Raw genomic sequence first — 11967 nt, 5'->3', positions numbered from 1 at the left:
GCTGCACCATCTGGCTGATGGCTCGGTGGCCTGACTTGCCGGTGCGAAAGAGCACTTCACCCAGCTTTGCTGGATCCTGCTGGCAGCCCCTGCCCACCTGCACCCAGGTGTCATTTAATTTTTAAGGCCAGGCTGGATGTGGCTCTGGGCAACCTGATCTAGTGTGAGGTGTCCCTGCCCATGGCAGGGGGGTTGGAACTAGATGATCCTTGAGGTCCCTTCCAGCCCTGACAATTCTATGATTCTAATAATGTGTGAAGGCAGACTGCACTTCTGCCACAGACATTTCAGTGACGCTTCATCGGCCCCGACACAATCGCAAGCGTGTACAGGTGACCAGTCGTGAGTTCATTTTGTGACTGCGATGCTGCCACCTTGAGTGCCAGGCTGTCCTGGTGTGGTGCTCCGCGGTAGCGGGGCACGGATAGGCGGTACCTTGTGCACGGCGTGTGCCAGGCTCTGCTGCTCCGAGGCACGCCTCCTGGGAGAAGGGAGGTGTGCGGCGTGTCACGCACCCTGTCCCGGCGCTTGGCTGTGCCGCCCGGACCCGACGGAGCGAAGGGCTGAGTGTCTTCGCTGCACTGCCGCTACGCGCTGCTCGGCCGTGCAGCCGCCCTCCGCGGCTGGGGTAAGGGGAGCGCCCGGAGGAGCTCGAAGCCCACAGTCCCTCGCCACCCACCGGGAGCCGCGCCCCCTCCCGCCGCCTCCGGCGGGACCTCCCCGCGCCGCGCCCTCCTCCCTCCTGCGGGCGCACAGGGGCAGAGAGAGGCGCGGCCGGAGCGGCAGCGGCGGGCTCCGGGCGGTGCGCGGAGCATGGCCCCGGCGGGGCGGCTGTGCGCCGCGCTGCTCTGCGGCGCCCTCAGCCTCTGCAGCCTGCGGGCCGCGCCGCGGCAGGCCGACACGCTCTACATGTGGATCGACGCCCAGCAAGCCAGAGTCCTCATCGGTAAGCGGGGACGCTACCCCAGCCGGCTGCCGCGTCGGGGCGGCCGAGGCTTGCGGGCAGGATGCCGGCGCGGCGCGGAGCCTGGTTCGGCTCAGCTGCCCGCTCATCGCACCCCTTTGCCTTCCGCAGGCTTCGAGGAGGATATTCTGATCGTGTCCGAGGGGAAGATGGCCCCCTTCACGCACGACTTCAGGAAAGCCCAGCAGAGAATGCCCGCCATCCCCGTCAGCATCCAAGCCATGAACTTCACCTGGCAGGCAACGGGACGGGTAGGTGCAAAGATGGGGCCGCGGCGGCTCTTTAAACTTAGGCGGGTGGTTTGGCTTTGGAGTAGTTGAGAAAAACCCGCTCCGAGATGCGCTGGGGCGGCCCCGGCTGCGGTGGCTGCTGTCGTGCCCCTTGCCGACCGTCGTGGGCAGCGCCCGAAACCCTGCGGAGTGCCGAGGCAGGCGCGGGCAGCGGGGACGCGGGAGGCGAAAGGCCATGGGGAAGGCTGGCGAGCGGCGAGAGAAGCGGACAGGTCGTCGGGAAAGCGCATCTGGAGGCAGGGTTGCGAAGTGCGTGGGAGAGCCGGGCGCCTCGGACGGCGGAGAGCCCGGCAGGCTGCCCAGGCGTGAGGCGGCGGCCGGGATTCACCAGCAAGACGCCGGTTACGTTTTAGTTTGAATAAAAGTTCGCCTGAGCGTAGTCGTCGGGGTGCAATTTTCTTTCGGCTTTCTTTAGCTTACGGACGTGCACTACAGGTTATTATTCACCCATCTATTTGCTAAGCGTGAACGCTTGGTGTGTCGTTCTGGTACGTAATCACTCTCTTTTGTAGACCTAATTTCGCCGAGTTTAATTGGAAGACGATGTAAATCTGCGGTGTATTGAGTATCTTTGGATCCCTTTGTGGGGAAAGATAAGAATGCATGACGTTTCTGTGAATAACCATATGCATGATTTGACACACTGGCAGCATATGTTACATTTGCATAAAGCTGAAACGCTCTTTGAGTACCTTATCGTGGCCACAGGAAAAGAAATTGCAATGTAAAAGATGAATCCATTGGCTTCACACAGCAAAGAGCTTGGTAAAAATGAAACAGTATTTACCTTCAAATATTGCATGAAAATTGGGTGGATAATTCTGCTAACCGCAGCTTCACAAAGTCGTTTGTGGTTTTGGTTGTTTTAAAATCCTCTTTCCAGCTCCAGGATTTGTTTGTCTCTGAGGTGTTGTCTGAGGCACTTGTATTTTTTGCTGTCTTCGCAACACCTTTGAGTTTAGGAAACACTTCACCTCCTTTTCTTTTTAGAGAGGGAGGGGAATGTGGAGAGACAAAACTTAGTCACAAAGGCTAAGTGCCTTGCTCAAAGCTTTTGACATTCCAGTCCAGCTTTACAGAGAAAACAACACCAAGGGTTGGTGTTTAAATACCTAGGAATAATGAGCCTGTTTTGGGACTGTACTTCCTGCTCTATTTCTTGGCCAGCTTCAGTTGCTGTCCATGATAAAGCTACTTCTTTCTCTGTAAAGGAGGACTGAGATGTATAGACTTAACCCTGCCCTTCTCTTGCTGTCCTTTCTTGTGCTCTCCTTCCTTTGCTGCCTACAGGTAGCTCATTAGGAGAAGATGATTGCAACACTGATTTCAGTGAGAAGAGTGCCAGGCTTAAAGACAGCATAGACAAGTGTTGCCCTTGATGCAACTGGCAGGACAGAAGCCCTCTGGAGCAGCATCAAAGCTATTTAACCCATTATCCCTCTTTGCTGAATTACTCAATCCCTGTTAGGCAGAACATAATTTGTAAGTGAAATAGCCAAATGGTTGAAGTGCCATCGCTGTGCAACTCTGTTTCTAGAACAGTGTGTGTCAACTTTCAGATATTTATGGGTCAAGCAAGAGTTAAAACTGAGACTCTGTGTTTGGAGGTCTTTATAATCCCATCTAGCTGCTCCTTGCACGTTCATCTGTGTGCACAGTGCATGAATCTAAACATTTCCACTCCATCTTAGGGCTGTGGATATTTATACACCTATGCAGGTCTGCAGATGAAGAGCAGGGTTTCCACCAGCAGCCTCAGTTAAGGCAGGGGTTTCACCCCCCTTGTGTTTTAGGAGTTGGGTTAAAAAATGGACACACTTAGCATCCTAGGGAAAATACCTGTTTTGTTTTACCACCAGTAGTCCTGTTGGGTTTGCATCCCTCCGAGGTGAGTACAGCTGCCTGTTACTCAAAGCTCTTGCAGTCACAGAATCATGAACATTCAGGTTGGAAAAGACCCTCAGGATCACCAAGTCCAACCCAGAACCCTACTCCACAAGGCTCACCTCTAAGCCAGATCCCCAAGCACCTCATCCAGATGACCCTTAAACATATCCAGGCTTGGGGACTCCAGCACCTCCCTGGGCAGCACATTCCAATGCCTGACCACTCTTTCTGTGAAAAAACGTTTCCTAATGTCCAGTCTAAACCTCCCCAGTGGCAGCTTGAGGCCATTCCCTCTTGTTCTGTCAGTACTACCTGTGAGAAGAGACCAGCACCAACCTCTCTACAACGTCCTTTCAGGTAGTTGCAGAGAGCAATGAGGTCTCATGGAAACCAGGGCAATTACTGCCCTGATGTCACCCAGCCCTTTACATTATGAGAAGGGGAAGGAAATAGGGCATGAGTACTCCCTCTGTGGCCCACAGGGCAGCAACATCATTGCTGGCAGCAGGTTTGCAAGGAGAAGTGGGATAAAACTTATCTGTGGCAAAAGAACCCGGGTTCTCCAGAATCTCCAGCGTTTCATGAGAGGAAGAAATGAGTACATTTAAACAGGTGTATTACACTGGTTGAACACTGAAAAGTGTTCTGGCTTTAAGTATACTTATTCTTAGAAGTGTCTGTTGGCACAGCCAGGAAACTACCATGTGCTTGGTAGCTTTGTCCTATAAGAATAGCTTTTTTTTTGTGAGAATTTCCTAAGTTGAGGAAGTGGAAGTGGGAAAAGAAGAGGAAGGGGAGAGGTTTGGAGAGGAGAGGTTTGGAGAGGAGAGGTTTGGAGAGGAGAGGTTCAGAGAGGTTCAGAGAGGTTCAGAGAGGAGAGGAGAGGTTCAGAGAGGTTCAGAGAGGAGAGGAGAGGTTCAGAGAGGAGAGGTTCAGAGAGGAGAGGTTCAGAGAGGTTCAGAGAGGAGAGGAGAGGTTCAGAGAGGAGAGGTTCAGAGAGGTTCAGAGAGGTTCAGAGAGGAGAGGAGAGGTTCAGAGAGGAGAGGTTCAGAGAGGAGAGGAGAGGTTCAGAGAGGTTCAGAGAGGAGAGGAGAGGTTCAGAGAGGAGTTTGGTTCGGAGAGGTTCAGTTCGGAGAGGACAGAAGAGGTTTGGAGAGGAGAGGAAAGGGGAGGAGAGGAGAGGGAAGGGGAGGGGAGGGGAGAGTAGAGGTTAGTCTCGGAGAGGAGAGGAATAAAAGAAATGGCAGCTAGTATTCTTTGAAATAAAGAAAGGTATTGAAGATATTGAGGTACTAGGTTGCTTTTGGTAGAACAGCTGTGAACTAGCACACAGTTGTCTTTTGTTTGGTAAAACGGAAACAATTTCAGTGAGTCTTGTGTCTTGGGCCTTATAGACCTTTTAGCTTTGTGTTCCACTTGATTTGAAGATGTTTTTCAAGGGCTCCAAGGTTTTGGGGGGCTGTTAGTAGTATATGCTGCAGCATCTAGCAGTAGCTCGATCCTTTTGGGGTCTATAGATAGCAGACTTCTCCTTAGCAGCTACAAGAGATCCTGTCTGTGTCCTTATATGGTTCCTTGCCTTGATCTCAAGGCAGGGGAGGGAGAGAGTGGCTGGGTAGGTGCCAGCCAAGGTCAGTTCAGCACATCTGGGATCTCCAGCAGAGTAGGGCTGAGTGTCTCCTGACAGACACCTTGCATCTCTGTTTACACCTGTGGAAAGCGCATATAGCTATCATATGGGCAGATTCCATCTACCTTCTCCTGGGATAAATAATGATCCATGTTGTGAGTAAATAATCCAGCCCAGGGAGTGGCAATACTTATCAGTCCAGTTCTGGAGCCCCTATTACAGGAAGGATCTGGAGGTGCTGGAAGGTGTCCAGAGAAGGGCCACGAGGATGATCAGAAGGCTGGAGCTGCTCTGCTATGAGGACAGACTGAGGGAGTTGGTGCTGTTCAGTCTGGGGAAGAGAAAGCTCCGAGGAGACCTTACTGTGGCCTTCCAGGATCTGAAGGGGGCTACAAGAAAGCTGGGGAGGGACTTTTGAGGGTGTCAGGAAGTGACAGGACTAGGGGGAATGGAGCAAAACTAGAAATGGGTCAGATTCAGATTGGATGTCAGGAAGAAGTTCTTCCCCTTGAGGGTGGTGAGAGCCTGGCACAGGTTGCCCAGGGAGGTGGTGGAAGCCTCATTCCTGGAGGTTTTTAAGTCCAGGCTGGATGTGGCTCTGAGCAGCCTGATCTAGCATGAGGTATCCCTGCCCATGTCAGGAGGCTTGGTGCATGCCAGGATGCCATTGGCCTTCTTGGCCACCTGGGCACACTGCTGCCTCATTTTCTTCAGAAGGAAAAAAAAAAATAGAGTCTCATTAAATTAGTAGTTACTAAGATTGCTCCTTGGTAGGAAGAAAGCAAAAATCAGTGGTAATATATAGCACACAGTAGTCATCTGTGTGACCACTAGAGCTCACTGGTGTGCTTCTTGCTTTTATATATGGTTACTGCAAAAGGAAAGACTAAGGACTTTTGGGGGTGGTGTGTGTGTGTGTCTTGTCCTCTGGGAAAGATTACACTTAAAGTCTTCCCAGTGAGACAAGAATAAACTGTGTGGTACTCATACTGCAGCACATTTCACTGCATCCATCACTCGAAGGTACCAAAGATAGCATTGATACCTTGACACCTTGAGTACGGTGTCCAGTTCTGGACCCCTCAATTTAAGAAGGACATTGAGACACTTGAATGTGTCCAGAGAAAGGCAGGGAGGCTGGGGAGGGGTCTGGAGCACAGCACTGTGAGGAGAGGCTGAGGGAGCTGGGGTTGCGTAGCCTGGAGAAGAGGAGGCTCAGGGGAGACCTTCTTGCTCTCTACAACTACCTGAAGGGAGGTTGTAGCCAGGTGGATGTTGGTCTCTTCTCCCAGGCAACCTGTGGCAGAACAAGAGGACACAGTCTCAAGCTGTGCCAGGGGAAGTTTAGACTTGAGGTGAGGAGAAAGTTGTTCACAGAAAGAGAGATTGGGCATTGGAATGTGCTGCCCAGGAAGGTGGTGGAGTCACCATCACTGGAGGTGTTCAAAAAGGAATTGCATGTGGCACTTGGAGCCATGGTTTAGTTAGTCATGAGGTGCTGGGTGATAGGTTGGACTTGATGTTCTCTGAGGTCTTTACCAATCTTATTGATTCTATGATAACATCAACTTATGCAAAAGGAAAGACTAAAGACTTTTGTGTGTGGGGGTCTTGTCCTCTGGGAAAGATTGCACTGAAAGACTTCCCAGTGAGACAGGAATAAACTCTGTTACACTAATACTGCTGCACATTTCACTGCATCCATCACTTGAAGGTGCCAAAGACAGCAGAGTTAACATCATCTTTACAGCATTTAGGAACTTAGGACAAGTATTTAAGCTCCAAATCCCCCAAACCAAATATGCTTCAGTGCACAGGAAGCAAATCCTCAGTGAGAGTAGCAGATGAGGTGATTTAATAGACAGGAGATGAAAAAAGAAACCAAAAAGCAAGTTGCAGTGTTTGTTTTGTAGCAGCCTCTGGGCTGAAACAATTGGTTTGGGCCACAACTTACCCAGACTGCTTTCTTCCTTTCAGTTATGGCAGTGTTTGGGATCAGATGAATTACTGTAGCAGCTGGCTTCCTACTCTCACCTCTTGGGAGTATCCCATGGCTCCTCTCCTGCTGCACAGCTGAATGAGTGCTCATGATGTGCACCTGAATACTAAGTCCTGTGCTGGTGCAGGTATAGGACATGCTCTAGTGACTGGAGGATGCATGTTTCTGTTCTTCCCAGAAAGAGAGATTGGCCATTGGAATGTGCTGCCCAGGGAGGTGGTGGAGTCACCATCCCTGGAGGTGTTTAGGAAGAGACTAGATGAGGTGCTTGGTGCCATGGTTTAGTTGATTAGATGGTGTTGGGTGATAGGTTGGACTTGATGATCTCAAAGGTCTTTTCCAACCTGGTCTGGTCTGGTCTGGTCTGGTCTATTCTATTCTATTCTATTCTACCCTGTTCTGTCCTGTTCTGTCCTGTTCTATGTACCTGAGGGTGCATGGATATTGCATCTATATTATGTGCTGAAGTTGTGATATGGCAGGGGTGGTTCTGCCTTATGACAGGGATGTGCATGTGTGTGAAAAGGGAGCAAGTGCTGGGGAAAGGTCTTTGGTCTGAGAGTGCTCCTAGTCACAAGGGTGCAAGTGTAAGGAGAGTTCAGTCCTCACAGCTCTTAAAAGAGGCATTGGACCTGTCCCTACTGGAAAGACTGAGTTACTTCTGGTTAGAGTTACTTCTTGTTAGAGTTACTGATAACCTGGAGTAAAGTGGACATGAGGAAAAGTTTTTTCCCAGCAGGAGTGGTCAGGCATTGGAATGTGCTGCCCAGGGAGGTGGTTGAGTCACTGAGCCTGGTTGTTTTTAAAGATGGTTTGGATGTAAGGCTCTGAGGAGACCTCATTGTGGCCTTCCATTGTCTGAAGGGGACTACAAGAAAGCTGGGGAGGGACTTTTGAGGGTGTCAGGGAGTGATAGGACTGGGGGGAATGGAGCAAAACTAGAAATGGGAAGATTCAGATTGGATGTTAGGAAGAAGTTGTTCCCCATGAGGGTGGTGAGACACTGGCACAGGTTGCCCAGGGAGGTGGTGGAAGCTTCATCCCTGGAGGTTTTGAAGACCAGGCTGGATGTGGCTGTGAGCAACCTGATGTAGTGTGAGGTGTCCCTGCCTGTGGCAGGGGGCTTGGAGCTGGCTGATTCTTGAGGTCCTTTCCAACCCTGACAATTCTGTGTTCTATGTGGTGCTTGGGGCTATGGTTTAGGGGTGAACCTTGCAGAGCAGGGTTCTGGTTGGACTTGGTGATGCTGAGGGCCTTTTCCAACCTGAATGTTTCTGTGATTCTGTGAAAGCAAAAAGCTGCTCACCTCTTGGGAAGAGGGGAGATATGTTATCACTGCATTTCCTAGCACAATTTCTCTATTGTAAAGTGGAGCTTAGGAAAGGTATCAGAACTACAGTTCCTAGGGGCTAGTTCTCATTTCAGCAATGTGACCATCAGTCCCAAACAGCTCAACTGGTTTCTCTGGAATTATCTTATATTGCTGAGATGTAGCCTGACTGTGAAAATAAAATGGAATAGCCAGCTGTTCCAGAAGGCCTTTGTTGCCTTGCCCAGGGGAAAGCTAACAGATTACCGATTTTAGGGCATTAGTGATTAGCCTGGAGAAGAGGAGGCTCAGGGGAGACCTTCTTGCTGTCTACAACTACCTGAAGGGAGGTTGTAGCCAGGTGGGGGTTGGTCTCTTCTCCCAGGCAATCAGCACCAGAACAAGAGGACACAGTCTCAAGCTGTGCCAGGGGAGGTTTAGGCTGGAGGTGAGGAGAAAGTTCTTCCCAGAGGGAATTGTTAGCCATTGGAATGTGCTGCCCAGGGAGGTGGTGGAGTCACCATCCCTGGAGGTATTCAAGAGGGGATTGGATGTGGCACTTGGTGCCATGGTTTAGTAGTCATGAGGTCTTGGGTGACAGGTTGGACTTGATAATCTTTGAGGTCTTTTCCAACCTTATTGATTTTATGATTCTATGAATAGAATAGCACAGCATAGCATAGCATAGCATAGCATAGCATAGCACAGCATAGCATAGAATAGCATAGCATAGCATAGCATAGCATAGAATAGAATAGAATAGCATAGCATAGCATAGCATAGAATAGCATAGCATAGCATAGCATAGCATAGCATAGCATAGCATAGCATAGCATAGCATAGAATAGAATAGAATAGAATAGAATTAACCAGGTTGGAAAACACGTCAGAGATCATCAAGTCCAACCTATCACCCAACACCATCTAATCAACTAAACCATGGCACCAAGTGCCACATCCAGTCTCTTCCTATAAACCTCCAGTGATGGTGACTCCACCACCTCCCTGGGCAGCACATTCCAATGGCCAGTCTCTCTTTCTGTGGAGAACTTCTTCCTAACCTCCAGCCTAAACCTCCCCTGGAAGAGACTGAGACTGTGTCCTCTTGTTCTGGTGCTGGTTGCCTGGGAGGAGACCAACCCCCACTTGGCTATGACCTCCCTTCAGGTAGCTGTAGAGAGCAACAAGGTCTCCCCTGAGCCTCCTCTTCTCCAGGCTAAATCCTGCCCTCCCCATTTCCCCAACGACCTGAAAGAAAACAAGCAGCAGCACATTTCAAAACCTTCCTGCAAGCACATTGCTGAACTTTGGGTAAATATCTTAGTCATACCCAGTGATTACAGTGATGCTTTTCAGCCTGAAACAAAAATATGTCTCTCACACACTCTTTTTTCTATTCCAACAAAAACCCCATGGCTGGTTTGGAAGGTTGGTCAAGGCAATTGCATAAACCCGTGCTCTTGGGATTTACAGTGGTACCTCCAGTGTGGTTTCATGTCACCAAACAGAGGAAATGCTTTGTTTCCTGACCTCTGCACCAAAATTTCCACGGGGCATGCGAAGCTGTTTACATGCTGCGAGCATGATTTTTTTCAGCCAGGGCTTTCTCAGAGCAAGAGCACAGCTCCAAAGCTCTTAATATTTAGATTCTGCTCAGCTGTGGTATTTTACATCTCAGTGTTGTAGACATGCCACCAGGGATCAAAGTAATGCTGTAGACATCCCACTTTCTTAGTGCAGCAGGCATATGCCAGCCATCTGTTGTATCTGCTGATAGAAAACAGCAGTAAAGTTTCTCAGAGTTTTGCCAAGAAGAGAAAAAAAAATAAAGGGGGGGTCGGGGTTGGGGGTGGGGGGAGGAATTTATTGCTCAGCAGAGATGAGTTACAAGGCACCTTGTAGTGTAAGCTACATCTGGTTTCCATAGTAATTTACATGGAGTATGTGTAAACCACACAATTATTCTTCTTACACAGCGGTGTAAAGCTGCATTAAAGAAGCCCTTCTGCAGGATTTTCATTGTTTAGCCTTGCTATAAATATCCCAATACATCTTTAACCAAAAACAAACAAGAAAAGAAAAGAAAAGGCACCTTCAGTTATAAAACCTTTTCACTACTTTTACAGCAGTAGCTGCCTTGTAAAGCATAGCTGTTGAAAAGCACTGGAACTGACAGGACACCCCAGAGCTGTAAGACTGTGTGTTGTGAAAACCTGCAGCCCTGTGAGGAGAGGCTGAAGGGGCTGGGGGTGTTTAGCCTGGAGAAGAGGAGGCTCAGGGGAGACCTTCTTGCTCTCTACAACTACCTGAAGGGAGGTTACAAACAGGCGGGGGTTGGTCTTTTCTCCCAGGCAAGCAGCAATAGAGCAAGAGAACAGAGTGGAATGGAATGGAATGGAATAGAATAGAATGGAATGGAATGGAATGGAATGGAATGGAATAGAATAGAATGGAATGGAATAGAATAGAATGGAATGGAATGGAATGGAATAGAATAGAATAGAATAGAATAGAATAGAATAGAATAGAAGGGAATAGAATGGAATAGAATAGAATAGAATGGAATGGAATGGAATGGAATGGAATAGAATAGAATAGAATAGAATAGAATAGAATAGAAGGGAATAGAATGGAATAGAATGGAATAGAATAGAACAGAATAGCATAGAATAGAATAGAATAGAATAGAATAGAATAGAATAGAATAGAATAGAATAGAATTAACCAGGTTGGAAAAGACCTTTGAGATCAAGTCCAACCTACCACCCAACACCATCTCATCAACTAAACCATGGCACCAAGCGCCCCATCCAGTCTCTTCTTAAACATCTCCCATGATGGTGACTCCACCACCTTCCTGGGCAACCCATTCCAATGGACAAGAGGACACAGTCTCAAGCTGTGCCAGGGGAAGTTTAGGCTGGATGCTAGGAAGAAATTTTTCCCAGAGAGAGAGATTTGCCATTGGAATGTGCTGCTCAGGGAGGTGGTGGTATCCCTGTCCCTGGAGGTGTTCAAGAAGGGATTGGATGTGGCACTTGAAGCCGTGGTTTAGTTAGTCATGAGGTGTTGGGTGATAGGTTGGACTTCATGATCTCTGAGGACTTTCCCAACCTTATTGATTGTATGATTCCATGCATGTGGCACTTGGAGCCATGGTTTAGTTGCCAGGTGGTGTTAGGTATTAAGCAATAGGTTGGACTTGATGATCTCTGAGGTCTTTTCCAACCTGGGTGATTCTATGATTCTGTGATTTCTCTCAGTTTTTCTGGAGTAAAACATCCAGGCTGTGTTTCTTTCCCTCTTCGTGGGAGTGGAAATGTTTTCAGTCAACATCACCTCTTTTGTTTTTACAGACAGTTTGCTAAGTGTGTTCTTAATGGTCTGAGGTTCACGCTGTTACAAGTAGTGCTATGGAGTAAAAGAAGTAACCATGACAAGAATCACAGAATTATTGAGGCTGGCATAGACTCTGAGATCACCAAGTCCAGCCTAGGACCTAACTCACTAAGAACTAATTGAAAGGATTTGTACAGAATCACAGAAACAATAAGGTTGGAAAAGACCTCAGAGATCACAGAAGCACAGAATTTCAGGGGCTGGAAGGGACCTCAAAAGCTCATCCAGTTCAACCCCACTGCCAGAGCAGGAGCAACCAGGGCAGATCACACGGGAACTCATCCAGGTGGATCTTGAATATCTCCAGAGAGATATTCAACCCCCCTGGGCAGCCTGTTCCAGTGCTCTGTCACCATCATGGGGAATACAGTTTTCCTCCTGTTTCCATGGAACTTCCTATGGCTCAGCTTCCACCATTGCCCCTTGTACTGCCATTGGGCATCACCCAGCAGAGCCTGGCTCCAGCCTCTGGGCACTCGCCCTCTACAT

The 11967-nt window shown here is 49.0% G+C and overlaps 1 protein-coding gene across 1 annotated transcript in view; it reads left to right on the top strand.

The window, feature by feature from the left end:
• Nucleotides 1-745: 745 nt before the first annotated feature.
• Nucleotides 746-11967, top strand: part of WIF1 (WNT inhibitory factor 1) — a 61779-nt gene continuing 50557 nt past the window's right edge. The window contains exons 1-2 of the mRNA XM_054178203.1: nt 746-946; nt 1076-1215. Of these exons, the coding sequence (XP_054034178.1) occupies nt 814-946; nt 1076-1215 (273 nt within the window). The 5' untranslated portion in view covers nt 746-813. The remainder of the gene's footprint in view (nt 947-1075; nt 1216-11967) is intronic.

Source organism: Dryobates pubescens, chromosome Z, assembly GCF_014839835.1.
Source record: "Dryobates pubescens isolate bDryPub1 chromosome Z, bDryPub1.pri, whole genome shotgun sequence".
Lineage (NCBI taxonomy): Eukaryota > Metazoa > Chordata > Aves > Piciformes > Picidae > Dryobates > Dryobates pubescens.
Note: the sequence above shows the minus strand (reverse complement) of the source record. Positions and strands in the feature narration are given on the sequence as shown.